This window comes from Drosophila tropicalis, unplaced genomic scaffold (assembly GCF_018151085.1).
Source record: "Drosophila tropicalis isolate 14030-0801.00 unplaced genomic scaffold, ASM1815108v1 contig_393, whole genome shotgun sequence".
Lineage (NCBI taxonomy): Eukaryota > Metazoa > Arthropoda > Insecta > Diptera > Drosophilidae > Drosophila > Drosophila tropicalis.
The window spans coordinates 4,587,871-4,613,063 of NW_027172855.1; the positions used below are offsets into that span (position 1 = coordinate 4,587,871).

Sequence of the window (25,193 nt, forward strand, 5' to 3'; positions counted from 1 at the left end):
GATTAATAATGTAGATTAAAAAATTTCTACAAAACTTTTTAAACTAAGTTTCAATGAAAACTTGCAATTGTTTAAATGTTGTATATATTGTATGTAAAATGTTTATTTATAGGCATTTTTAAGCAACGACCAAGCAAACTTCTGGTTCCGTTCTCTTTATTTATCGGAATTTTGCTCATCTCCAATATTCAATGCTATCGATATTTCCTTTTTGTTGTTGTTGCCTTCCTGTGAAAGCGCGTGTGTTTTTTTTCCATACCACGCATTTCCCTAATTTAAGCCATGAGCCAGACAAAGGCAAATAAAACGCTACAGTTTCATGAACTGGAACTGGACCAGCGTATCCTGAAGGTATGTACTTACTGGCAGATCTTACTAACCAGTATGTAACTAATTTTCCATTTCGCAGGCCGTTGCCTATCTAGGATGGCACCAACCCACATTGATCCAATCCACAGCTATTCCCCTGCTTCTTGAAGGGAAAGATGTGGTTGTACGAGCTCGCACTGGATCTGGAAAAACGGCTACATATGCCCTACCCCTTATCCAAAAGATTCTCAACTCAAAGTTGAATGCAAGTGAACAGTGTGTGAGTGCCCTAGTGCTGGCACCGACTAAAGAGCTGTGTCGTCAGTCCCGTATGGTCATTGAAAAACTAGCCGAATCGTGCGGCAAAGTAGTGCGAGTGGCTGATATTGCCGGCAGCTCCAATGATGCAGTGACTCAACGTCATGCCCTGTCCGAACGACCCGACATTGTAGTCTCAACGCCATCGAAAATTCTGGCTCATGCTGAGGCCGGTGGAGTTGTCGATCTCAAGCATATCGAAACTCTTGTGGTCGACGAGGCAGATTTAATCTTTGCCTTTGGATATGAAAAGGATTTCAAGAAATTAATCAAGCACTTGCCTCCCATATACCAAGCAGTTCTTGTCTCGGCCACCATCACCGATGATGTAGTCCGTATGAAGGGTTTGTGCCTTAAGAATCCAGTAACATTAAAATTAGAGGAACCCGAACTGGTACCACAAGATCAATTGACGCATCAGCGAATCCTGGCCGAAGAGAATGATAAGCCCGCCATTCTCTATGCTCTGCTTAAGCTACGCCTTGTACGCGGAAAGAGCATCATCTTTGTAAACAACGTGGATCGGTGCTACAAGTAAGTATATTTAAAAAGGGGAAACTAGTTGTTTGGGTGAATGAAATGTATGCCACATGACGATTTACTTTTTGTAAAGAGAGTGGGCAGCGGGCAACCGTTGGCCCATAAATGACCAGTTACTAATCTTCTCGCTGATGGTAGTCATTCATCGAAAAAGTGATAATCTTTCTTAATTCCATTTATAAGGCTTTAAAACTGATTTTCCTTTGTATTCCACAGGGTTCGTCTATTTTTAGAGCAGATTGGCATTCGAGCCTGCGTCTTAAATTCGGAATTGCCAGCAAATATACGTATCCACACCATAAGTCAATTTAACAAGGGATCCTACGATATTATCATTGCTTCGGATGAGCATTATTTGGAAAAGCCTGGCGGCAAATCTTCATCTCGCAGTGATCACGAATCTAGTTCTTCGCGTGGCATTGACTTTCAATGTGTTAATAATGTAATCAATTTTGATTTTCCCCGCGATGTCACCTCCTATATACATCGAGCTGGACGCACTGCTCGAGGTAATAACAAGGGCTCTGTGCTATCTCTGGTCAGTATCAAGGAAGGACCAGTTAACGAGGCTGTCGAAGCTAAATTGCGCTCCACCTTTGCTGCCCAAGCTGACGATGAACAGATCATTAAGAACTATCAATTCAAAATGGACGAAGTAGAGAGTTTTCGGTATCGTGCCCAAGACTGCTGGCGAGCAGCCACTCGTGTCGCTGTCCATGACTATCGCATGCGAGAAATCAAATCCGAAATTCTTAATTGCGAGAAGCTTAAGGGTTTCTTTGAGGAAAACAAACGAGATCTGCAGGCTCTGAGGCACGACAAACCGTCGCGCACCATTAAAGTGCAATCTCATCTGTCTGATGTTCCCGAATACATTGTGCCCAAGGCATTAAAACGTGTCATAGGTTCAGATCCCAGATCTGCTCCAGTTGCCAAGCAGCCAAGGACTTCAGCTGCCAAAGCAGCGTTTGAGCGACGTAGCAACGATCCCCTGATGGTCAGTCAAGTTGACAAGTTTAGCAAGCGACGCTCTGCACCTAAGCGCAAAAAGAAAGCGATTTAAGGAGCGCTACAGTGCTGGGAGGGATTGTTTAAATTATAATGGGGCTAGTTGTAAGAAAATTATAATTTTAATTCGAAGCTGTTCTATAAAAGTCCAAATAACTAGGAAATAAACGTTTTTATGAACATTAGTCCAAAAACTATCTAATATACGTACGTACATGTATGGGTGATCGAAAGACTGAACAGTCAGTTTTGTCTGTAATGGCTCGAATTCAAAATAAAGTTTACAACATCTTGAATATCACCGTGGGGAGATCAACAATTCTTCTAAAAACATTGCAAATTACCCCAGGTACAGTAGTTGATTATTTTTATATATGTATGTGGTTACCTTTGCGGTACTCTCATTAGTGAAGTGAAAAAGAAAATGCAGTGTAATCACTCGTTTATAGGTTAATAGATCTTTCGATAATATATAATTAACAATCATGGAATAGCCCTGTACCAAATTATAAGATTTCAGCGTAGGTCTTAATCGCAATTAGTAAAATGTTTAAAGACTCATTTCTCTGCCTTCAATGTCTAGAGTCTAGACTCTACGTAAACACACAGCCTATGCACAATGTTATTTAAATTTAAGCAATTTGTTACTGCTTATGTTTGTCCAGATTCTGATTATGTCGCACTTTAACCCTAAGCAGAGGCGCTCTTCTAAAGGAAAATGGGAGATCAAATAAGACGAGAAAACAATTTATATAAAATAAAACAAAATTTAGTTTTTGAACATCAAATATCAGATAGGGCAATATTACCAGAAAGTTGTAGGGAAAGGTTTATTTGCATTATCTTTATTGTGCACTTTGAAAAATTATTCAGACCTAGTCTTGTTTTTGAATAAATATCAAGCATTAAACGGTTTCATTTTAGAAGTTCAAAATTAAGTATACCCATCAAAATATACCACAGAGCAAACGATTTGAAATCAAATTTATTCGGAAACTACTTTGAAAATAGTTTACTACAAATTTAAGGTTCATGACTAATTATTATAATATATTAGTTTATGAGATAGAAGATGCTACCGAATTTAAAAGTCCCCCTCTAAAAATAATTTCAAGTCCGCCAGTGTCGTTGTAGGGCAAATCCAAAAGAGTTTAAATTTCTTGTGTCTATTTATAGACCTTAATGAAACTGATAATGATATCAATTGAGCGAGAAGATTGACACACAAAAGCGAAAAAGATCGACAAAAATGGCAAGACACTAAATTCAATTGGTCAGTGATTTAGTGAAACAGATTTGTGATTCTTTTGCTGATGATGTTCTGAAAGAGGAAACCTGCGATTAAGCTTAATTAAAACGTTAGACAGATTTCACTATGCCTCATGACTATTATGATCCATATTTATGGGGATTGGCAATTTAATGTGTGGGATTTTTCAATTAACGTCTGGATGAATTGAAATGTATAAAGTATTTGTTTCCAGGCTCAGAAACTTTTTGGTTTATTCGAATCCTTGGCTTGTTTGTCTCGAAAACCTGTAATCTATCGAGTCGAAAGGACTCAAAGCTTTTCACAGTAAGCACACTCAAAAGCTCTCTCTCTGTCTCTCTATATAGGTATCTCTCTCTCTCTCTCTCTGTCTGTCTCGAATAGATAGTAATCTGATTGCTCCAGCCACTGTGTGTGTTCCAACATCATCTCCAGTCAGCTCCAGTCGGTTTTCGTTGGGCCATCCGTTGTCATCGTTATATGTATGCTCCATATACTGTTCGCCTGCCGTGTGCTGTGGAGCTGTCTATTGTTGGATTTTTTTGCACAATTGAGATAATACTTTGAATATACTCTGAATCTAAATCCGAGCACTCGGCATTCAATTCGTGTTTGTCGTTTGAGCGCGCCGCATTCAATTGAGTTAAAGCGAAATCTAAAATAAAACGAGAATAGGCGAAAAACAGATTGTGTGTGCCGTTCAAAAAACCCACAAAAAAAAACAAGCGAGAAAATTGATAATCCGCAAATTAAGTAAATCTAAATAAATTTATAGAAAATGCAGTACATTTATGTGATTAGTGCTCTGATTCTGGCAGTGGCTGTGCAGCAAGGTAAAACACTAAATGAACCTAAAATGAAAGCCTAATCTTCGCCTGTCAAGGCGGAAGTAACGAAATCCTGATTGCGAGATTACATAATGCGCGCTTTGAGGACGTTTGTTGGAGTGCAAATGGTTGGGGGGTGTTGGTGGGGCGGAGTGGTTTGCGGCGACAGGACGCCCTCCTGACTCAAAAACCGGCGGCAGACGTGGCGCCTTTTTGTTTTTTGCACGTTTCCACCCCAAGTAAATCGAAAGAGAGAATGTATTATTTGCATTTAATATGTATAGATATTATTAGATATAGATATATTAGAAATAACTGCACTTGAAACGGAATAGCGACTGAGTCGTCCTATTTATAGGGTTGATGTCCTTTGACCTTTCCCTGAGCTAATATGTTAACTTATGTAGAGGACATTTGAAGAGAAATTCAATTAAATCTTCCTTTTTCAATAAACTGGGTGAATTTTTATGTATGTATGTACTAATAGTATGGGTTTGTATGTATGTGTTTCTCTTTCTTTTTTTGGAAAATGTAGGACATGCGCACTCTATTTGGCTAAGAGCCCGGGGGTCCAATCGCACCCCGTTCCCATAATACACAAAAAGAAAGAAAAGGAGAAAAAAAAACGCCTTCAAGACGCCAACTTGACGCACTTATATAAAGAATAGAAAAACTTCATATCACTCAATAATATAGTCATAACGCCCCTGGCCCCAACTCAATTGTAACTCAAATCTCGATGGATGTTCAATGGAATGTTGATATCCATAACAGGCAGGAAAATCTTTGTATACCAAAGCTAACGAACCTTAATTGTAAATAAAGTAGGAAAATGTTTTTAAAAGAGATTAAGAGGTGCAACATCAAAATTTTAGAGTCCTTTTAAAACTATTTACACTAGAAATGTGTTTATAAATATTATATTTATGAATTTTTTTACAATTACAATATTTTACGAGAAAACAGTTTCCATTTTCAAATAAATTTCTTTTCATCAATATAGCCAAAAGTCCAAATGAAAGATCATAAATAGTTTGTGTTCTATTGTCTTGAAAATATTCCAGTTTTAATTTCCAATTTCAAAACGATTTGAATATTATATCAATTTTCTTTTGGAAACAATTCCCAAAATATTAAATTTAAAGCTAAAATATCATACTCAGACACATCCATTTAAGACTTATGATTCTCTTTTTTAACAAACAATTATTTAGATCTTAAGTTTTAAAACTTTATCTTAATTACAATTATTTAGATGTTAAGTTTTAAAACTTTCTACTTTGTTTAATTTTACTTTCGAGACTTAAAGTTGTATTACTTCTAATTCATTTTGTAGTTCTTGAAAGGATAAACCAGTTTTTTGATTATACAGAAATTGCTAGCCTTTGTCATACAAGGGGCAAGGTCAGGAACAAGGAGTTTTGGAATGGAAAACAAGCTATAGAAAAGTATAGAAAAAAAAAAGAAGTCGGCAATTTCATATGGACAAACCCTTAATTTTCTATCTATCGAATTCTTACCTTCTAAAAGACGTGATTTTTGTTTTATGTATACATATTTTTGGCATCTATTGTTTCATCAAACAATGCATTCGAAATGCTTCTTTCTATTATGTAACCCAAATCTTTTCTTGAAGTCAGAGTACTTTGATGATGGATTCACGGACTTACATTCACAGATTCGCGTTTAATTAACAAGCACTTCCCAAAGAGCTTCACAGGCAGTCACTAATGGAGGCGTCGCTAGCCATCCATCACTGGTCATTTGCCATTTGTGTGCCATTTTTGTTTGTTTTCTGGTTCACTACTAGTGACGCAAAAGCGCATTCAAATTGCATAATCCGCTGGGAATAATGGGGGAAAGGGGAGCCCCACTCTATATAAGAGGAGACTGAAAGCAAGAGAACCATGAAAATGGAAAAGAAAGAGAATATTTTGTATTCACATTTTGGGGGAAAATTAAATAATGCGAATCTCGTGTCGCACACGACCTTAAATTCAATTTAGCTAAGGCAACGCCACCAATCAGACTTATAAGTATACATATACCATACATACATACATATGATTGTATGTATTTGTTTACACTACTCATATCATCTAATTCAGTTTTTGTTAAACAATTAAGGTTAAGCAGATGCTATTGAGATGGAAAATTTCTAAACCTCATAAAGTTGAGAAGGTTTTTGGTCAATTAGGTAAAAGATTATTGTCGATTCGCATTGAATGTAACTTCTTTATATAGGTTCAAGTCCGTTTCATACACTTTGTAGATTACGAATTCAACAAAAAAGGACTTCAAAAATATCTCAAAAAAATTATCTAGTTATACTTTAAACTCCCTTTTTATCTCTCGTTATTATTTTGTCGAAATTAATATGCTATAGTTGTTCGATCTGTCCGATTTTTAGATATGTGCGGCCTGCAACCTCAAAGACCTTGAATACAAAGTTTTGTTACACTAACTTTAAAATTAAGAGTCTAGTGTGAAAAGAAACAGACAGACACCAATAAAATTTAGTACAACTTCTCCAAGGGAAACAGGAAAAAAAGTTTTGAGTTGATGTCATGACGGAGGGGGTAAAAATTGGAAATACTCTTTATTTTTATAAAGTATTTTATTAAAATATCAAGACTATCGGCCGATCGTTTTAGTCCTTTCTATGCAAGACAATAAACGAGTTTTTAAAGTTTGCTAATTTATCTCAAGTGCGAACGAAGTAATGTACTTATTCTAACAATAAGAGCTGTCTGTTCTAGACTTTAGTTTATAGTACAAAAACATTAATAAACAAATGTTCTTTCTTGTATTTTTTTCCTTCTACAGGTGAGGCTATCAAGTGCTTTGTCTGCAACAGCCACAAAGATGCAAATTGTGCATTGGATATACCACCTGATAATCTGCTTAAGGATTGCCAAGAAGATTACTCGACACGCGGCAAGGGTATACCATCCTACTGCCGTAAGATTACTCAGATAATTGAGTTCTCTGTCAACTCGCGTAAGTATCTCGTAATTAATTGCGTCCAAAATGCCATAAGTGAAGATCCATATTCCCTTTGCAGTGCCACCAGATAGCCGTGTGATACGTACTTGCGGTTTCCAGAATCAAACCTCGACCAATTATTGTTATCAGCGTGCCGGTTTTGGCGGTCGTCAGGTGGTCTGCTCCTGTGATACGGACAATTGCAATGGAGCCGGTGCCTTGCAAGCCTCCACCATGGGTCTGGTGACTCTGTTGGCAGCTCTATTTGCCGGCAAATGGCTATTGCAGCGTTAAATAACCAAGACAAAAACAAGAAATGTTTTAGTTTTGTTTTTTGGTTTTGTTTTACCCACAACCATTCCCCCGCTCAAAAAAAAAAAAAGGTTTTAGTGCAATATCCTGCAACCCAGTTTCTTTAATCCATCCGAACCAATCTCGGTGCTGCTTTGAGGCATGGTAAGCAAATTGTTTAACAAAAACCATAATCTTTCTTTCACATAATCATTTAAATTATTCTGTTTTCAGCTCTGATCCAAATACAAACATAGTTTTCTAAACAATGAAAATCGTTAAAAGCTTTACACAAAACCAAAAGAGATTTCTCTTTAAATTTTAATTGTATATAATAATTGGCCAGCATCAGAATCCATAAAGAAACCTATTGACTATAATGTGAATTTTTGAAACTAAAGTATTGAAAAAAGCAACAAAAAACAAATAAACATGAACTAAAACCTACCGCAGTTGAAAGTATTTAACAATTTGAAGGTGGCCCATCAAGAGCACAAAAAAAAAGAGAGAAGAAAAATTAAAATAAATAAATAAAGAATTATAGAAACTTTAAATGTTAACAAATCTTTGCCTAAGTTAATCTACTTTTTATTTTCATACGACTTAAAAGCACAAGAAATTAAAAACCAACCGCTAATAATCTTTAACAGAAAATCTAAAAACAATTTATATAAAATAAACGAAACAAAATATAAAACGAAATTTTTAAAAAATCTTAGTGTAATTAGCAGAAGTGAGAATGCTAAAGAAGACATCGCCAGAGGCCAAGCGATTATGATAACCACGCCCATTTCCCCCAACCTACCCATATTTGAAATGCACTCCAACTGCCAAAGAGAGAGATCATTGTGAAAGATATACCTGGAACCTGGCACCTATTCAAATGGTATCCCTTAAACTAGACAATTAGCAAATCAATAGACACCACATAGACATTAATGGAGGACAACTCCAGAGAATACATACACACAACAAACATACACTTTTTTAGGTTGAAAAGTAGTGAACAAGGTTTTTGTTTTTAGTTAAGAATCTCCTCTAAATAATGCAATATTTATAAAAAGCAATAAAATTGTAAAATGTTTCAAATGAAAAACAATAAATATGAATTCAACAAAATAATAAACTAATTAAATTCTTATATTCTTGTCTGCAACAAATATGTAAGTAACTAAGTAAATGAAGTAAATGTATATATTTTCCCTTAGTCTGGACATGATTTGAGTATACACAGCTACAGTAATTCTCTATATGTAATCCTTAGACATCCTTATGCACCACCCGATTAAGGGCCAAGTAACAGTGCCTTGTGCTTAGCTCATGGTAGCCCACAGGGCCACGTTCGCAATCGGCACACACCAGGAATTTTTTGCCATCGATGCTGTGGGAAAAGCCAATATTCTCAAATGACATCATGTCCTCCACCAGCCAAAAGTGCTTCAGTGGCTCTGTGTTTAGTGTGTCAGCTGTTCGATCCTTTTTCTGCTGCATGAGTGGAATATCAGCCTGAAAAGAGTCAAGCATATGGGTTAGTTTTGTCTTTGCCGTGGGTGGAGGGGAGGGCCGCACTTACCTCCTTCTCCCGGTAGCTACCCTCCTGGGCCTTTAGCATAAAGCTATTGCAAAACTGACAGCGCACATTAGTTCTATTCTTGCCATTTGCAATTTGTTCGGCAAAATTTGTTGTCTCCATTATTGTTATTGTTATCACGGCAGCAAAAAACTCGATTGTAAAACCTCCCCCGCGATTTCCCAAACTTATCGTTCGTGATTACTATCGATAGTTTTTCATAGGGGTTCAAAGCGGGCGTCCACTGTGTTCAAGTAGGTAGCCGTAAACAATTAAAAATTCGCTGCAAAAAAGTAAATATTCGCTGCGAAACATCGATATCTTTATTCGATGATTATCGCCGCAGTGCTAAGGTCTGAATTGAGTAAAAAATACTGTGAAAGATACTTCGAAAATACTGTGATATTTAACGGAAATTTGACAACCAGGAAACAACTTAGGAAACTCTGAAAAATAAGTTTCTTTTAAAGCGTGCTCAGTAGGTTTTCAAGTGCATCTCTTAAAGCAGCTGTTTTATGTACGTATGTTTTTGTCAGTCATATGTTGATGTCCAAATGACATTAACTCTCGAAGGATACAACAAGCGAAAGAATTAAAAATGCTAACCTTTTAAAGACATTGCACGAACAGTCTTTTCTCTGCAGATCTTTCGGAAATTCCTTTGCCGTGTGCGTCACTTTATACCGAAAATGAATGGCATTCCAGTTTTCCAGATGCCCACAGTGGCCACACAATCACTGCGCCAGCAATCCATGTATCAGCAAACCTATTTGGATCGCAATCGTATGGTAACTGATGTGATTGTGCAAGAGCACGTCTCGCAAAGTTCCTGGTCGATGGGCGCACTTGCAACGGTTTTCGTTCCCGGCGGCAATGGCGGTAGGCCATACCCATATGTGTCTGGTCAAAATCACTGTCATCCTAATCCCACAGGAAATGGGCCATCACCATCACAACCCGGTGCTGGCTACATGGCCTACGTACCAATGCCAGGGGCTCAATATTATGCAGCAAGCTCCGGTGAGTTATGTCTTTGAAAACACGATTGGAACGGTTCTTAGCTGACCCCTTCCCATTAGCTTCGATGAATGCTTACGGCCAGGGTCAGATATATTCAAGTCGTGCTTCGGCCACATGCAACATGACTGGTTTTATGCAATCAAATTACCAACCACCATATCAAGCACCTCCGCCCAAGCAGTTTACAGCCACCCAAACTCAGACTTCAGTAAAGCGAATTTGTGATGCAGCCACTCAAGTGGATTTTCCACCAAAAGAGCTTCCCCCAATTAAGCCGGCTACACAAATGAATTGCTCAGGTTATACCATATCGTTTCAAAAGTAAGGATTATCATTTAAACTAAATAGTTTAGATTTGATTTAAAAATAACATTTCATTTTAGTACCGACGATTCTAGCCAGGACTGTGTTAGAAGCGGCGGTGGCGATGGTCCTCATTCATCGGCAATTAATCAAGGTCTTAGGCGTAATTCGGAGGTGATTCTACTTCCGCAACGTCTTCATGATATAACGAGAATATCGTTGCAAGGTAGCGAGATAGCCGAACGTTTGGCTAATGCTCATTGTAATCGTCCATGCTTTAAGAAGATAGACACTTTGTGCGCCCGTTTAAAACAGGATCTACTGCGTCCAGATGGAGTATTGCCGAATATAAACTCGCAGGGTATTGCTTGGGCTGTAAAGGATTTTATTTTTGTCTTTACTCGCATTGTGAATGCTTGGGTCATACTCAAAGGGTATGTCTATAATACACCCGAAGGATTGAATAAAATCAAGGACGAGTTGCCACGGGGCTTTATGACAACCTTTGATGGTTGGCAGTTGGGCACTCTATCGCTAGTTGAAATGATCATCAAATCTTTCGTCAATCTCGATGATTTGCTGCAGAAACAAAAGAATTGCTTTGGCAACATCAACAATAGTAATAGCATGGCAAGCAACAACAGTGAGTGCAATGTTGGCGGAGGACTATCAACATCAATGACCAAGGGACCAAGTGCTTATAGTACACCTCAAAATAGTAATGCCACGGATAAATTTACTGAAACTTGTGACTTGACATCAGTCGAGCCGAAATGCACCTTAAATCTGAATTATTTGTATACCATGGTCGAGGATTCTGAAGAAACTCAACGTAATGTAGATGCCAATGGCACATATTTAAGAACTGGCACATATCAACCGCTACAAAAGGACCAGAAAAAGGATGCAAGCAACATCGACTATATTGCTGAAACCAGTCAATGGAAGTCTGCAACAATTCCCCCACAACTAGGAAATCCACGAGTTAATTTACTACGAAAAGAGTCTACATCATTATCTGAACTGGAAGTTCCCTTGAAACCGTTTCTCAAGCCGTTGAATCAAATTGATCGTGAAGTGGTTCGTACTTTGTCCGATTTTAGCGATCGCGTGATGGAACTACACCATATTGATCGTTTTTTTCAAAAACAATTTACCAACAATTATGTGAGTATAGATTTGTTAGTCTCTCCGGATGTGATTAAATCTATAGTTCCATCACATATAGTTTCCGGAATTCTATCAGCAATGCCAGCATGACTTTATCGATGTGCGTGCCATTATTCTAAAATGTGAAAGTGTCTCCTATCAACATGTCTACCAGGCTGTACACGATATGCGTCGCATATCCTTTGTGGGTCGTAGCTTTCTCCAGGTATCGTCTGTTCCTGTTCGTAGCTGTGTCGCAAAACCTGCACAAATCCAGCCAAATATATTTTTTTCATTACAATTTACTGCAGCAAAAATAGGTCAAGGAAATGATAGGTAAAAAAGGTATCAGTATAAGTTGGTCATGATAATGGACTAATTGTACTAATCCCTGCTCTCACTAGGCACTAATCTCATAAATAACACGACTAATTTAAAGCTAAACTTGCACTGACTAAATCATTTTAAATCTCATTATAAAACACTAAAAAATGTATATTCTTATATTAAGGTTGTGCAGCAAAAGTCACTAGAAATAACTTCTAAGCTTTGAGCACCGCTAAAGTTTTATTGACATGTGACTAATATATTTCTAATTTCTTAGTTTTATACGGACGATGATCTCAAACATTATCTATATCTCTATGAGCAATCTATAGATACTATGCTAACCGAGCCGCCAAATTTGCCTAATCAATTTGATCATATTATTGGAAAACCTGGAGAGAAACTATTCATCTATAACATTTAATACTTAAAAAAACTATCTCTGCCTTTAAGAGAGCTATATTGTTGCCATGCTAAAACAGCCGCCAACATTTGATCCATCATCTTGATCATAGACACGTATATCATTGGAAAACCGCAAGTGGAACTATTTTTTAATCGGTAATATTGTTTACTTTTAAATAGTATCTTTACCTCAATGAACGAGCCACCTAAGATGCCTTATCAATTTGACCATATTACCCAGATAGAGAGAGAGAGGGAGAGATGCAAATTTGATATCTAGAATTAGAGGAATATAACTTGTTCATAATTTATTTTAAATTTTTCCATTAATGAAATTAACAAATCTATTTTGTACTTATAAATAAGAAACGAATTGTAACATTTTTAAAAAGAATGGACAATTCCATTTGCTTTTTATAAATAGGCAAGGAATTGTAACCTTTTTAAAAAGGACATAAGTTATACTCAAGGGAAAATAGCCTAATATTGATAAATACAAAAAAAAAAAAAAAAAAAAGTGATAATTTAAATTCAAAGCTGCCTAAAATGATATAAAATAAGTATTAAACTAATAGAATAACAAATTATTGCTGTGTTTCATAAAATATTATAATTTAATTCCTTATTAATAAATAAGTTTAGTTAAAAACGAATTCAGACTTTATTTTATAAATATGTATGTAATAAAGCTTCTCCTGGAAGTTTAATATCAAAACTGTTGCGTTTCAATGCGGTGTCAACTTTAATCCAAAGAGAATTTATTTGTTGGAGCGTCCTGTTGTCTTTATAAATTGAAAATTTAGATAAACAAGATAAAGAAAAGGCGCATTTCGTATCTAAAACGACGAGTAAAATATGCTTTCATAAATCATTTTATATCATATTGTATAATTAGGAACAAAATACAGGCATTTATAGTTGTTGATCAACTTGTTAATATGTAAATGTATACAAAGATTTAATGTTGTCACTAGAGATCCTCGTCTTCCTCAGGAATGGGCATGGACTGGGCCTCCGCCAATTCGCGTTCCATGTTCTGTGCCCATACATGATCGATATGTACCTCGGGCGGCAAAAGAGCTGGCATGGCAACAAACTCCAAATTACGATCACCGACCAGAGTGCGAGCTAGCCATAGGAATGGTTTTTCGAAATTATAATTAGATTTGGCCGAAATGTCATAATATTGTAAATTCTTCTTCCGGTGGAACACAATGTTTTTGCCTTTTACTTTTCGATCTTTAATGTCCACCTTATTGCCGCACAATACAATGGGCAAATCCGTGCACATGCGAACCAAATCTCGATGCCAGTGCGGTACATTTTTGTAGGTAACACGCGATGTGACATCAAATAAAATAATGGCACATTGGGCCTGAATGTAATAGCCGTCACGTAAACCGCCAAATTTTTCCTGTCCTGCGGTATCCCAAACATTAAAGCATATGGTTCCACGATTTGTGGTGAAGGTTAAAGGGTGAACTTCCACACCCACTGTGGCCACATATTTCTTTTCAAACTCTCCACTTATGTGTCGCTTTACAAAGGCCGTTTTCCCGGTTCCGCCATCGCCAACAAGGACACACTTAAATGTGGGTATATTATCCTGCATTTTAATGTATTTTGATCTGTTCAGAAATATATGTATTAATTATAGATATTATGTATAGATATTAATGGATGTACAAAAGAGCAACTAAGTAGCCTACCGCGTGCATTTATGTATTCCACAATGACCAAGCGGAAAAGTATTTTTGACGTTTTTTTTTAAAGTGACAGAATAGACAGGATTGCCATCTGGTTTCTGGATGTGGACAGAATTGCCATCGGCCATAAAACATCCCTGTCGACAAAGCGAGTACTGTTAGGTGTACTGTTATTAACTCACAGAACTTTTATCCGCAAAACATATTTTATTGTCTTTAAAGGCGGAAAAAGGCGTTTAAAAAAAATGTAACTTTACTTGATTTAAAATAAAGAACTGAAATTTTGTACAAAAGACTGTGTTCCAAACAATCCTAAAGTAAGAAAATTTTTCGGGCGAGTCCGGACCCCCTGGACCTCTCACCTTCTGGCTACGACCATGATTTAAGCAAGCAAAAAAACATCGATATACATACATACATATCGTGACATATCGTGTCATTGATGTTTTTCTCATCTCTATTCTGGAAACTGATGCAATTTTAAGTCGCGTTTCGGAGAGAAAATCTGTGAAAAGAAGTTGAATCATCATTTTCAGAACAAGATGCCCACGGAGCAGCTGTCGGAATTAACACTAAGTAAGTGGAAAATGTCTTTTCAAATATGAAAACAAGTGGCAGAAATGAGTACCATGTGCCATGCCGGCGCCGTCCACGTTGTCAAAGTATCGATCTATTTCTATATGTAGTTTTTATGTGTAGGTGCAATGCATTAAATGCATGTGTGTTTGTGCATTTCTAGGTGCTATCTTCACTTCGGAGAAGCGTGGCAATGATGAGACGGGCGAGGGCAGTGAGGCCAAGCCCTTTAAAAGTATCCTTCAGGCAATGCGTTATGCTGGAAAGGAGCCCTTCCCCACCATCTATGTGGACAGCAAGGATCCAGATGCTAAAGAGACTTATGAGCCGGCAGCCAAGTCGCAATTGAAGAAAATTCAGAAACTCTTTGTACGTGAGGGTCACAAGAATGCCGAAAAATTGCAGCGTGAGGCTGGAGATGCCGAGAAGCGCCAACAGAACCTTGAAGAGGCAAAGAAAGTGAAAATCCAAGAAGATCCCGCATGGCCAGTGGCCAAGAAAGTGCGGATTGTGGAAGGTGTCGCACATCGAGGAGAACGAGTGAAAATCTATGGCTGGGTTCATCGTCTGCGACGCCAGGGCAAGGCATTGATTTTTATCACTTTGCGAGATGGTACAGGATTCCTGCAGTGCGTTTTGAATGATTTGCTTTGTCAGACCTATGAGGCACTGACATTGACAACGGAAAGCTCCGTGGTCCTTTATGGTACCTTAAAGCTTGTCCCAGAGGGTAAAACAGCTCCAGGTGGTCATGAAATGAGTGTAGATTACTGGGAATTAGTTGGTTTGGCGCCTGCAGGCGGTGCTGATGCCATACTTAACGAGGAAGCTCAACCGGACGTGCAGCTGGATCAGAGGCATATTATGATTCGTGGCGAAAACACATCAAATGTATTGAAAATGCGTTCAGTGGTGTTGCAGGCATTCCGTGCCCACTATCTTGGCAGAGATTATAATGAGGTCACCCCTCCTACTTTGGTGCAGACCCAAGTTGAGGGTGGATCCACTCTGTTTAAGCTTCAATACTTTGGCGAAGAGGCCTATCTGACGCAGAGTTCGCAGCTGTATTTGGAGACATGTCTTCCAGCTTTGGGTGATGTGTTTTGCATTGCTCAGAGCTATCGAGCCGAACAAAGTCGTACGCGCCGCCATTTGGCCGAGTACACCCATGTTGAGGCCGAATGTCCTTTCATTAGTTTCGATGATCTTTTGGATCGTTTGGAGGATCTGGTTTGTGATGTTGTCGATCGTGTACTCAAGTCACCATGGGGTCATTTGGTTTATGAACTAAATCCAGACTTTAAGGTACCAAAGAAACCATTCCGTCGCATGAACTATTCTGATGCCATTAAATGGTTGAAGGAAAACAATGTCACCAAGGATGATGGAACATTCTATGAATTCGGTGAAGATATCCCCGAAGCACCTGAGCGTAAAATGACCGATACTATAAATGAACCTATTATGCTGTGTCGCTTCCCAGTCGAAATTAAATCCTTCTATATGTCACGCTGTCCCGAGGATCAACGTTTAACTGAAAGTGTAGATGTCTTGCTACCAAATGTTGGAGAAATCGTCGGAGGCTCAATGAGGATCTGGAACTCGGAGGAACTGCTTAAAGGCTATCAGCGTGAAGGTATTGATCCAAAGCCATACTATTGGTACACCGATCAGCGTGTTTATGGTTCAATGCCACATGGCGGCTATGGTCTGGGCTTGGAGCGTTTTATTTGCTGGCTACTCAATCGCTATCACATTCGTGACGTTTGTCTATATCCTCGTTTCCTGGACAGATGCAAACCCTAAGATGGGCAGAAAGAAGAACGGCTTACTAAATGCTTTACGAAATCCTCAAATTTATGCACTTATTTGTATAATCGTTTCTAACTAATAAACCAGGGCAGAGCCTATGCTTAATGACAATTGACTGAGTTTTTATAAAAAGATTGTTTCTTAAAATTTAATTAATTTTATAAAAACACCAAGACCGACTTTTTTACTTAAACTGTAAAAGCTATACAATAAAATATTCCCTCAGCTTGTCATATTATTAAATATTTGTTCAATTTCACATTCCTTGTCTACATAAGCATCCGTTTCAGTAGTATTCACGGCTTGTGTCTCATCCAATTCTATATCCTCTTCCTGTATGTACTCTTCCCCATCTTCTGCATAATCGTCTTCTTCGGCTTCCTGTGGCACTGCCTCAACTTCGGCAGTTAAATGTTCTTTGCGATAGTGATTCCGCAATAGTTCACTAATCGTCGTACAAACAATTTGTCGGACTTGAGCATCAAAACTTGGCGGTAGCCAGCCAGTACGCTCATTGCAAACGGCTCCAGTCAAAGGAGTCGGTATTTTTTCGATCATATCCTGAATTTTTGGTAAACGAACATCACAATAGCGTAACATGCATTGCCTGGAACGAGGCAACTTATGTTCATCGAAATATGGGTAATCAATATTTTGGACTAGGTCATATTTGATGGCATCTTCTGCCGAGGCAGATGACGAATTTGCCATGGCGGCAAGTTTTTTCTGTTTAGCATATTTGCGGGAGTAAACGAATTCCGAGACACCGGAACCAAAACGTAAACGAAAGTCAAAAGTCTGATACAAACGACTCTTGAAATCCTTGCGAGGATCATAGCCATAACGTACATAGAGTGTTCGCCACGGGCCATTGTTGAAATAATAAGCCAACGATGGAATTATACACTTTAGCTTATCATGGCGCACACCAGACTCGTATAGCAGCGCTATGCGAGTCCAAATGGGGCAATCATCAAAGAGCTTTTTAACCCGAGCGAATTGCTCATCCGAGACATATTTGATCTTGAGTCGCTTAAGGATCTGAGCATCTGGCTGAGTGGGAAAAGTGTCTAGCATATTGAATGAGACAGCATCGTGATTCTCATAGTTCGATATGGTATTAACACCTAGGACTTCGTGCAGACCATCTTCAGAGCTATCATCCAAGCGATAATTGCCCGAATGAACAATATCCACACGGGCAAAAAGTTCAGGCAGGCAAAGCAATTGCGACTGAGGACGTCTGTAAAAAGCAAAAAATCATAATGACTTATTTCCATTCAACTTTGTTGTATCTCACTTGAAATAATCCAAATCGGTTACATGCTTGGGTTGTACTTCATCCAGGGCATAGGTCAATTCCTTGGCCGCAATGGCATTTTCACTCTTTGGCGTGGACCACAATGGTAAATACTGAAAGTCACATAGAGCTGAGGCAATTGTTTTAAAGCTAATCAAATCATAAGCCTTAATTCCATGCTTACATTCAAAGGTAAAACTGCGGCTGCAATGGCCTAGAACGCGGACAATATACTTGGGTGGCAGCTGCTTGTTCCTCCTATGGCGTCTCACTGTAATAGACAGAAGTATTCCCGTCTTATCTATGCAGTCACCAAAGACGGGTTTGTTGTATGGATTGTCCGGATGAAACCTTAGCTGCAAGCGTTTGACTTCATCGCCCAATACCTAATCAGGAGATTAAGATTTATGTAAATTCTGAAGTGGTTACAGTCCTTAATTACCTTCGATATATTAACTGGTCCGCCCAAGGTGGCCATCATCTTCTCGGTGTCCACCACCCTTCCAGGATATTCAATTAATTCATATTCTCTTCGTGGATTAAAACTTAACTGCCGCGACATTGTTTTGTTTTCTTTTTGTTTTGGTTTTGATAACAGTCGATAGACGATAAAATTCAGTTACAACCCATCGATAAATTTCACTATCGATGACATGGGTGTATCGGTGGATAAAAAATAACAAATAAAAAATATAAACATTTTACAACTAAAACCAGAATGTCTAGTAATAATCGCAAACGAACGACCAATGGAAGTAGCAGCGAATCGGAGCCGGATAGTGAAGAGGAGTCTCGTCTTAAGGATTTGCGGGAACGAGATGAGTTCGCGAACCGGTTGAAGCAGCGCGATGAGGAGCGAACCCGTAAAGTGGTAGAATCTACCGGCGGACGCAAGGCGATTGAAGAGGCTACCAAACGACTAAAACTGGAGCACGAGGATCGGGATAAAATAGTTCCACATTTGCGAATCAAGTCACGTCGTCAGTACCTAGAGAAGCGCAAAGATGACAAAGTGGCCGAACTGGAGGCGGATATCTTGGATGATGAATATCTCTTCGAAGAGAGTGTGTAAGTGAAAGAAGAAGAACAGCGAGAACTGAGTCTAGAAATATTATTGGCTTATAATCAACAGGTTGACCAAGCGGGAGAAGGAAGAGCGTCATTATAAAAAGCAATTGCTGAATATAGCCAAGGAACATGAGAAGGCCAGAGAATTGGAGCGCGTGCAACGTTATCGCATGCCCCAGGATCTTAAAAAGGGTGAAAAATGTAGGATCAATTCTATGCTCCCGATTAAACACAAACTAATTATTGTAAATTTTGTTTAAATTTTCAGCGGAATACGTGGAAGTGGACGACTATGAGAAACAACCAAATTCCGAGCAAAAGAAATGGGAAGCCGAGCTATTGGCCTCCGCTTTGGGCTCCCATTATGGCTCCAACAAGGATCCTAAAGCCCAAGAAGAATATGAATTGCTGCTGGATGATCAGATTGACTTTATACAGGCTCTAACCCTTGATGGCAATAGGGAAAAGTCGTCATCAAGTCGAGAGCCTGAGTTGACAGAAAAAGAACGTAAACGTTTGACCCTGGATGAGACAAGACGCTCGTTGCCCGTGTATCCTTTTAAAGATGATCTGATAGCAGCCGTTAAAGAGCATCAGGTTCTCATTATTGAAGGCGAAACTGGGTCAGGAAAGACAACCCAAGTACCACAATATTTGGTAGAAGCTGGATTCACAAAAGATAAAAAGATGATTGGTTGCACCCAACCACGTCGAGTGGCTGCCATGTCTGTGGCTGCTCGTGTTGCCGAAGAAATGGGCGTAAAACTGGGCAATGAAGTAGGCTATAGCATACGTTTTGAGGATTGCACATCAGATCGTACCATACTGAAGTATATGACGGATGGTACATTACATCGTGAATTTCTCTCAGAACCTGATTTGGGTTCCTACAGTGTAATGATCATTGACGAGGCTCACGAGAGAACTCTGCATACAGATATCCTTTTTGGTTTAGTCAAAGACATAGCCAGATTTAGGCCAGAATTGAAACTACTCATTTCCAGTGCCACCTTGGATGCGGACAAATTTTCAGCATTTTTCGATGATGCTCCAATATTTCGAATACCTGGCAGGCGTTACCCTGTCGATATCTTTTATACCAAAGCACCGGAAGCTGATTATATCGATGCCTGTTGTGTTTCGGTTTTGCAAATTCATGCCACTCAACCTTTAGGTGATATTTTGGTGTTCCTTACCGGCCAGGATGAGATCGAAACGTGTCAGGAGGTTTTGCAGGATCGTGTGAAACGTTTGGGCTCTAAAATACGCGAACTGGTAGTTGTGCCCGTATATGCCAATTTACCCAGCGATATGCAGGCGAAAATTTTTGAACCCACTCCACCAAATGCCCGTAAAGTAATTTTGGCCACAAATATAGCCGAAACGTCGCTGACCATAGATAACATTATCTATGTTATCGATCCTGGATTCGCGAAACAAAATAATTTCAATTCACGCACTGGAATGGAATCCCTAATGGTTGTGCCTATCTCAAAGGCCTCTGCCAATCAGCGAGCTGGTCGAGCTGGACGCACAGCACCAGGCAAATGCTTTCGTCTATATACAGCTTGGGCCTATAAGCATGAACTGGAGGACAACACAGTTCCCGAAATACAGCGCATTAATCTCGGCAACGCTGTTCTTATGCTGAAGGCCTTGGGCATCAACGATCTAATACATTTTGATTTTCTTGATCCACCGCCACATGAGACATTAGTACTGGCTTTGGAACAACTTTATGCGTTGGGTGCTTTAAATCATCATGGAGAACTGACCAAATTGGGCAGACGTATGGCCGAGTTTCCTGTGGATCCCATGATGGGCAAAATGTTACTGGCCAGCGAAAAGTATGTATATTAATTAAGAAATCACAAAAATCAAAAATTGGTTTCAATTTCTTTATCTTTGCAGATACAAATGCTCTGAGGAAATGGTTACCATTGCAGCCATGTTGTCGGTCAATAGTGCCATTTTCTATAGGCCAAAAGATAAAATTATTCATGCCGACACAGCCCGCAAGAACTTCAATCATATGCATGGTGATCATTTGAGTCTGCTTCAAGTCTATAATCAATGGGCGGAGACAGACTACAGCACGCAATGGTGTTATGAGAATTTTATTCAATACCGCTCCATGAAACGGGCAAGAGATGTCCGCGAACAACTGGCTGGCCTAATGCAACGGGTGGAAATTGATATGGTCAGTTGCCTGCCAGAGACAATTAATGTGAGAAAAGCAGCAACGGCTGGTTACTTTTATCATGTGGCACGTCTTTCTAAGGGTGGACACTACAAGACCATTAAACACAATCAGACCGTAATGATTCATCCGAATTCATCGCTGTTCGAAGAGCTGCCACGCTGGGTCCTCTACCACGAGTTGGTGTTTACTTCCAAGGAGTATATGCGACAAGTGATTGAAATTGAAAGTAAATGGCTGTTAGAAGTCGCACCACATTATTATAAAGCTAAGGAATTGGAGGATTCAACCAATAAGAAAATGCCAAAAGTAACGGGGCGTGCCGATATGACACAATAAAGGCAATATAAAAAATCATTTGATTATTGTGGATGTTTAATTTCAAGTTTTAAATTTTGAAGTTGCCGCCAGCGGAAAGTTAACTATCGACCGACTACTAGAGATGAGTGTTTGCTGTCACAGTGAACGTTCATCATTTTCGGTCAGAAGGTCACAAAAAATATTCCAATTCCATAAAAATAAAAAAAAAAACTTGTATTTAAATTGATTATTTTTATTTTTATTGTGAATCGTTGTGTGTTATCCACGGCTTAGTGTTGGGAGAGGTTTATTCTTACTTGTATTGCAAATGAGTATATGTATAAACAGGTTAAAAATCTTAAAAAGACAGGTTAATAAAACATTTAAGCGGAAGGTGATGATTCTGTTTCAAGTTGGCGATATAAAGTTACTAGAAGTTAATATTTTGAAGTTACAAATGTTCAAATATTTTGTTTAAAAGTTTTTATAGTGATTTCTTTGGTGATCACCTCACTATCGCTGTGACCAATGCTGCTGAATGTGCCCACTATATCGAATTGGAAGCAAAGGTATCGATAGTTGTGTGCGCCGACATCGTGCAGTTATTTCATGTTTTGTTCATTCTGAACATTTTGAATTTTACATAATAAATCTTATTCGTTGTAAATAGTAAGTGTAAAAAGTTAAAAGCATTTTCCAAACGTAGCAAGCCAAATGTAGTGTCAAAATTATTCATAAAATTAAGTGAAATTGACATTTCGTCTGACGTTCTAACCTAAAAACCTGATGAAATCTCTCATTCATATCGCAGACACACACACAGAGACACAGTCGGCTTTTTCTATTCATATAGATAACTTTGGACTTGCTAAATATTAAATATATAAAATATTTTGTAATATTATTTTTCAAAGTTAGAAAGGATCACAAAAAATGGCTGCTCAGTTCTTCAATCGTATTGGCCAGATGGGTCTTGGAGTTGCGGTGGTCGGAGGCGTGATTAACTCTGCATTATATAATGTGGAAGGTGGACACCGTGCCGTCATCTTTGATCGTTTCACTGGCATCAAGGAGAGTGTGGTGGGCGAGGGTACACATTTCTTTATCCCATGGGTGCAACGTCCCATCATCTTTGACATTCGGTCGCAGCCCCGCAATGTGCCAGTGATAACCGGCAGCAAGGATTTGCAGAACGTTAACATAACATTGCGTATTCTGTATCGTCCCATTCCCGATCAATTGCCAAAGATTTATACAATTTTGGGCCAGGATTATGATGAGCGTGTGTTGCCCTCCATTGCTCCTGAGGTCTTGAAGGCTGTTGTCGCTCAATTTGATGCCGGCGAGTTGATCACACAGCGTGAGGTAAGTGAACACATTTCTTTAATTTTTAAATCAATCTAACATATTTTGTTAAATGTCTCTCAGATGGTATCTCAACGCGTATCCCAAGAGCTGACAGTGCGTGCCAAGCAATTCGGTTTCATTTTGGATGATATTTCCCTAACCCACTTGACCTTTGGCCGTGAATTCACACAGGCTGTGGAAATGAAACAGGTGGCCCAACAGGAGGCCGAGAAGGCTCGTTTTGTGGTCGAAAAGGCTGAACAACAGAAATTGGCTTCCATTATTTCGGCGGAGGGTGATGCCGCCGCTGCCGATTTGCTGGCCAAATCTTTTGGAGAAGCTGGTGATGGTCTTGTCGAATTGCGTCGTATTGAGGCAGCCGAGGATATCGCCTACCAACTATCTAGATCACGTGGCGTTGCATATTTGCCCAGTGGTCAGAGTACACTCCTCAATCTGCCCTCAACATTGGCGCAATAATGTGTGTCGGCGTCTCGTTAATCTTAGTTTTACTTAAAAATCAACAGCAAGAGCAAAACCCTGTTAGCATTTAACTAAAATACGTTTTTATTCATATTTTTGATTGGAAAAAATTAGAAAAAGCCAAAATTATGTCATTTATATGGTTTTTTCTTCATTTCTTTCCTTCGCCTTGTCGTTTTTGTTGCTGGCGACTCAAAATTTATTGTTTTCCCCCTGAGTCGTTCTTGGAGCGTATGTGTAAGAGATTAAGCAGCAGCAAAACGCACAAACATTTCAAATTTGGTTTAGAAATAAAACAGAAAAATTGCCCAAATAATTGAATAAACGAAGTATATAGTAACTATATACAATTAATTCCTACATTAAATCGAAACTGGGATTATTTGAAATGAATAAGAAATGGGAAGCTAGACAATAGATCGCTTTGAAGATGAATCTATTTAAAGCCCACTTTTTGATTCAAATTTGTATTCCTTTGCAAAAAAGCGTACATATATTGATTTTGGTTGAATTAATCAGGCCGAAAAGGCGAGTTCATAAGGTTAAGGTCTTGTTAAGGTCTCTGTGGATGACTGAGTTAAGCACGTAAAAATGCGCTTCTACAATTCTGCATAAAAGCCTGTTCTGGAATTGCTGTGCCTCAGAGTTGTATGCCATAAGCCATACAGGCTTCAGAATGGCCTTGTAGAGCAGCAATTTGTGGCAAGTGCTGAGCTCAGCTCTCCTGCTGAGTTTTAAGTTTAGCTGAGTTTATTTGACCTATGGCCTAGGTGCTTCACCATGTCTTAAGGCTGACTGGTGGGCAGTTGCCTGCGACTTATACGTGTTGACTGAGACATTCCATCTGCGCAGTCATGGCTTCAAAAGATTGAGTTGATCCTGGATGATTTCCGATGCCGCCGAAGCTCTGGAGGGGAATCAAAAAAGGCAGTGTCATCTGCATAAGTGGCAATCAGCTGCTGCTCATGCTTCAGCACAGGCAGGTCGATGGTGTATAAGGTACATATAAAGAATGAGGACCAAGACGTTACCTTGAGAGACGCCAGCTTTAAAACGCTCAATCCTGGACATCGAGGTCTCACACCATATTTAAATAAGTATGTTTTTGTTTTCCGCTTAGTGTTGGATCAATCAATTTACTCACTCTCTTCTTGACTTGTTCAACTATTCAACTTCGAAAACAGATTCACTGTTGAGTGAGGAGGAAGGATGCTCCATTTACAAGGATATGGAAAAAAGTTTTTGAAATGTTAGGCATAAGAAACGTGTTTTAATAACATTAAAATAATTAATACAATACCGAACATAAATTATCAATTTGCAATTTCTATGTCTAAATTTAAAATAAAACCCTATACTAAGATTAAAATAAACTTTCTGAAATAAACTTGATTAAAATTGTATAGGTATAAACATATTTATGCATGTATCTATAATGGTTATGTATTCATAGAGGTAAAAGTAACATTTATCAAGTCATAAGAGCTTATTTTATTTTCTGTTTCACTACTTACATATGTCCATAGGTATATTTAAAGGGAAATATCCTTGAGCAATGCATTGATTTCAATCGCTTATCCCATTTGCTTAACTTTCATTCTTTGTTTCTTTCGCTTGATTATGCAATCCCCCACTTAAAGGCGCCAAGCGACCCCTATAAATGGCAAGTTTCCTCTCCTTTCTATGCCTTTCGTCGCAAGTCAGCCATAAATCAAATTGAAGTACATCACCAGCATTAAGTATAAATACATTGTGAATGGTTCTACGTCTGCCTCAATTGTGGGTGGAAATAGAAAGAGAGTGAGAGAGAGGAAGAGAGAAAGAGAGCATTACAATCAAAATCAGGAACCGTGTTGCCATGGCAAAAAATCTGTTGATTCAGTCCAAGTGATTTGCCAAAGTGGCTTCGTTGAAATGTCAGGCACACTCTTCAGCAACAGTTGGAGCCAGGAAATACCCACAACCCCACAAGACCCACAAACCCCCCAAACTCCCCATACATCACATACTCCATTTCTATTTAACCATCATAGGAGTCTAAAGCTTTTGACGTCATCCAAGAGCGGTTCAGAGCATCAA

General features: G+C 38.8%; 9 protein-coding genes and 1 non-coding gene across 15 annotated transcripts; 7 read left to right on the top strand and 3 right to left on the bottom strand.

Annotated features, from left to right (window-relative positions):
* Positions 1 to 204: 204 nt before the first annotated feature.
* Ddx56 (putative ATP-dependent RNA helicase DDX56) lies at positions 205 to 2,372 on the top strand. Its single transcript, XM_068284383.1, has 3 exons — positions 205 to 351; positions 410 to 1,161; positions 1,384 to 2,372. Exons 1-3 carry the CDS (start codon positions 283 to 285, stop codon positions 2,228 to 2,230), a joined length of 1,668 nt encoding a protein of 555 aa, XP_068140484.1. The 5' UTR covers positions 205 to 282; the 3' UTR covers positions 2,231 to 2,372.
* Positions 1,213 to 1,303, top strand: LOC137573110 (small nucleolar RNA Z30a). Its single transcript, XR_011031824.1, has one exon. It is a non-coding gene; the product is annotated as a small nucleolar RNA Z30a (small nucleolar RNA).
* Positions 2,373 to 3,888: 1,516 nt separating the features above from the next.
* On the top strand, positions 3,889 to 8,000 carry LOC137572643 (UPAR/Ly6 domain-containing protein crok). The gene is made up of 4 exons (XM_068284395.1): positions 3,889 to 4,278; positions 7,099 to 7,272; positions 7,337 to 7,713; positions 7,783 to 8,000. The coding sequence occupies exons 1-3, from the start codon at positions 4,224 to 4,226 to the stop codon at positions 7,549 to 7,551; spliced, it is 444 nt and encodes a 147-aa protein (XP_068140496.1). The 5' UTR covers positions 3,889 to 4,223; the 3' UTR covers positions 7,552 to 7,713; positions 7,783 to 8,000.
* A 653-nt stretch (positions 8,001 to 8,653) lies between these two features.
* strat (RAB interacting factor STRAT) lies at positions 8,654 to 9,373 on the bottom strand. Its single transcript, XM_068284396.1, has 2 exons — positions 9,122 to 9,373; positions 8,654 to 9,054 (listed from the first exon to the last, which is right to left on the bottom strand). Exons 1-2 carry the CDS (start codon positions 9,239 to 9,241, stop codon positions 8,809 to 8,811), a joined length of 366 nt encoding a protein of 121 aa, XP_068140497.1. The 5' UTR covers positions 9,242 to 9,373; the 3' UTR covers positions 8,654 to 8,808.
* Positions 9,374 to 9,543: 170 nt separating this feature from the next.
* Positions 9,544 to 12,691, top strand: mtsh (mitoshell). 5 transcript variants are annotated; one of them, XR_011031741.1, is made up of 7 exons: positions 9,544 to 9,635; positions 9,734 to 10,138; positions 10,198 to 10,459; positions 10,522 to 11,608; positions 11,670 to 11,816; positions 12,195 to 12,436; positions 12,503 to 12,525. XR_011031741.1 is itself a non-coding variant. In XM_068284611.1 (7 exons), exons 2-7 carry the CDS (start codon positions 9,808 to 9,810, stop codon positions 12,339 to 12,341), a joined length of 1,920 nt encoding a protein of 639 aa, XP_068140712.1. In that variant the 5' UTR covers positions 9,544 to 9,635; positions 9,734 to 9,807; the 3' UTR covers positions 12,342 to 12,691. The 5 variants fall into 5 exon arrangements, 4 of the variants coding, with proteins under 4 accessions (XP_068140712.1, XP_068140709.1, XP_068140711.1 ...); XM_068284611.1 differs by having other exon boundaries at positions 9,734 to 9,997; positions 10,052 to 10,138; positions 12,195 to 12,691; XM_068284608.1 differs by having other exon boundaries at positions 12,195 to 12,691.
* A 485-nt stretch (positions 12,692 to 13,176) lies between these two features.
* On the bottom strand, positions 13,177 to 14,330 carry LOC137572821 (GTP-binding nuclear protein Ran-like). Its single transcript, XM_068284664.1, has 2 exons — positions 14,032 to 14,330; positions 13,177 to 13,950 (listed from the first exon to the last, which is right to left on the bottom strand). The coding sequence occupies exons 1-2, from the start codon at positions 14,154 to 14,156 to the stop codon at positions 13,293 to 13,295; spliced, it is 783 nt and encodes a 260-aa protein (XP_068140765.1). The 5' UTR covers positions 14,157 to 14,330; the 3' UTR covers positions 13,177 to 13,292.
* A 118-nt stretch (positions 14,331 to 14,448) lies between these two features.
* On the top strand, positions 14,449 to 16,527 carry AsnRS (asparagine--tRNA ligase). The gene is made up of 2 exons (XM_068284693.1): positions 14,449 to 14,604; positions 14,768 to 16,527. Exons 1-2 carry the CDS (start codon positions 14,571 to 14,573, stop codon positions 16,408 to 16,410), a joined length of 1,677 nt encoding a protein of 558 aa, XP_068140794.1. The 5' UTR covers positions 14,449 to 14,570; the 3' UTR covers positions 16,411 to 16,527.
* A 9-nt stretch (positions 16,528 to 16,536) lies between these two features.
* Positions 16,537 to 18,296, bottom strand: l(2)37Cd (general transcription factor IIIC subunit l(2)37Cd). The gene is made up of 4 exons (XM_068284694.1): positions 18,159 to 18,296; positions 17,901 to 18,102; positions 17,717 to 17,846; positions 16,537 to 17,659 (listed from the first exon to the last, which is right to left on the bottom strand). The coding sequence occupies exons 1-4, from the start codon at positions 18,276 to 18,278 to the stop codon at positions 16,639 to 16,641; spliced, it is 1,473 nt and encodes a 490-aa protein (XP_068140795.1). The 5' UTR covers positions 18,279 to 18,296; the 3' UTR covers positions 16,537 to 16,638.
* Positions 18,297 to 18,358: 62 nt separating this feature from the next.
* On the top strand, positions 18,359 to 21,341 carry l(2)37Cb (lethal (2) 37Cb). The gene is made up of 4 exons (XM_068284421.1): positions 18,359 to 18,784; positions 18,849 to 18,985; positions 19,053 to 20,631; positions 20,696 to 21,341. Exons 1-4 carry the CDS (start codon positions 18,435 to 18,437, stop codon positions 21,321 to 21,323), a joined length of 2,694 nt encoding a protein of 897 aa, XP_068140522.1. The 5' UTR covers positions 18,359 to 18,434; the 3' UTR covers positions 21,324 to 21,341.
* A 490-nt stretch (positions 21,342 to 21,831) lies between these two features.
* On the top strand, positions 21,832 to 23,481 carry Phb1 (prohibitin l(2)37Cc). Of its 2 annotated transcripts, none has more exons than XM_068284384.1 (3): positions 21,832 to 21,953; positions 22,199 to 22,649; positions 22,713 to 23,481. In XM_068284384.1, the coding sequence occupies exons 2-3, from the start codon at positions 22,218 to 22,220 to the stop codon at positions 23,109 to 23,111; spliced, it is 831 nt and encodes a 276-aa protein (XP_068140485.1). In that variant the 5' UTR covers positions 21,832 to 21,953; positions 22,199 to 22,217; the 3' UTR covers positions 23,112 to 23,481. The 2 variants fall into 2 exon arrangements, with proteins under 2 accessions (XP_068140485.1, XP_068140486.1); XM_068284385.1 differs by having other exon boundaries at positions 21,856 to 21,953; positions 22,203 to 22,649.
* The last annotated feature ends 1,712 nt before the right edge of the window (positions 23,482 to 25,193 follow it).

Coding starts and splice junctions, on each gene's coding strand:
- strat (XM_068284396.1), bottom strand. CDS start 9,241: ATGGAGACAACAAATTTTGCCGAACAAATTGCAAATGGCAAGAATAGA. Junction 9,055..9,121: donor GTAGCTACCGGGAGAAGGAG/GTAAGTGCGGCC, acceptor GACTCTTTTCAG/GCTGATATTCCACTCATGCA.
- Ddx56 (XM_068284383.1), top strand. CDS start 283: ATGAGCCAGACAAAGGCAAATAAAACGCTACAGTTTCATGAACTGGAA. Junction 352..409: donor TGGACCAGCGTATCCTGAAG/GTATGTACTTAC, acceptor TCCATTTCGCAG/GCCGTTGCCTATCTAGGATG. Junction 1,162..1,383: donor AACGTGGATCGGTGCTACAA/GTAAGTATATTT, acceptor TGTATTCCACAG/GGTTCGTCTATTTTTAGAGC.
- AsnRS (XM_068284693.1), top strand. CDS start 14,571: ATGCCCACGGAGCAGCTGTCGGAATTAACACTAA. Junction 14,605..14,767: donor GCTGTCGGAATTAACACTAA/GTAAGTGGAAAA, acceptor GTGCATTTCTAG/GTGCTATCTTCACTTCGGAG.
- LOC137572643 (XM_068284395.1), top strand. CDS start 4,224: ATGCAGTACATTTATGTGATTAGTGCTCTGATTCTGGCAGTGGCTGTG. Junction 4,279..7,098: donor GGCAGTGGCTGTGCAGCAAG/GTAAAACACTAA, acceptor TTCCTTCTACAG/GTGAGGCTATCAAGTGCTTT. Junction 7,273..7,336: donor TGAGTTCTCTGTCAACTCGC/GTAAGTATCTCG, acceptor TTCCCTTTGCAG/TGCCACCAGATAGCCGTGTG.
- mtsh (XM_068284608.1), top strand. CDS start 9,808: ATGAATGGCATTCCAGTTTTCCAGATGCCCACAGTGGCCACACAATCA. Junction 10,460..10,521: donor TATACCATATCGTTTCAAAA/GTAAGGATTATC, acceptor ATTTCATTTTAG/TACCGACGATTCTAGCCAGG. Junction 11,817..12,194: donor TGGGTCGTAGCTTTCTCCAG/GTATCGTCTGTT, acceptor CTAATTTCTTAG/TTTTATACGGACGATGATCT.
- LOC137572821 (XM_068284664.1), bottom strand. CDS start 14,156: ATGGCCGATGGCAATTCTGTCCACATCCAGAAACCAGATGGCAATCCT. Junction 13,951..14,031: donor GGAATACATAAATGCACGCG/GTAGGCTACTTA, acceptor ATTTCTGAACAG/ATCAAAATACATTAAAATGC.
- Phb1 (XM_068284384.1), top strand. CDS start 22,218: ATGGCTGCTCAGTTCTTCAATCGTATTGGCCAGATGGGTCTTGGAGTT. Junction 22,650..22,712: donor AGTTGATCACACAGCGTGAG/GTAAGTGAACAC, acceptor AATGTCTCTCAG/ATGGTATCTCAACGCGTATC.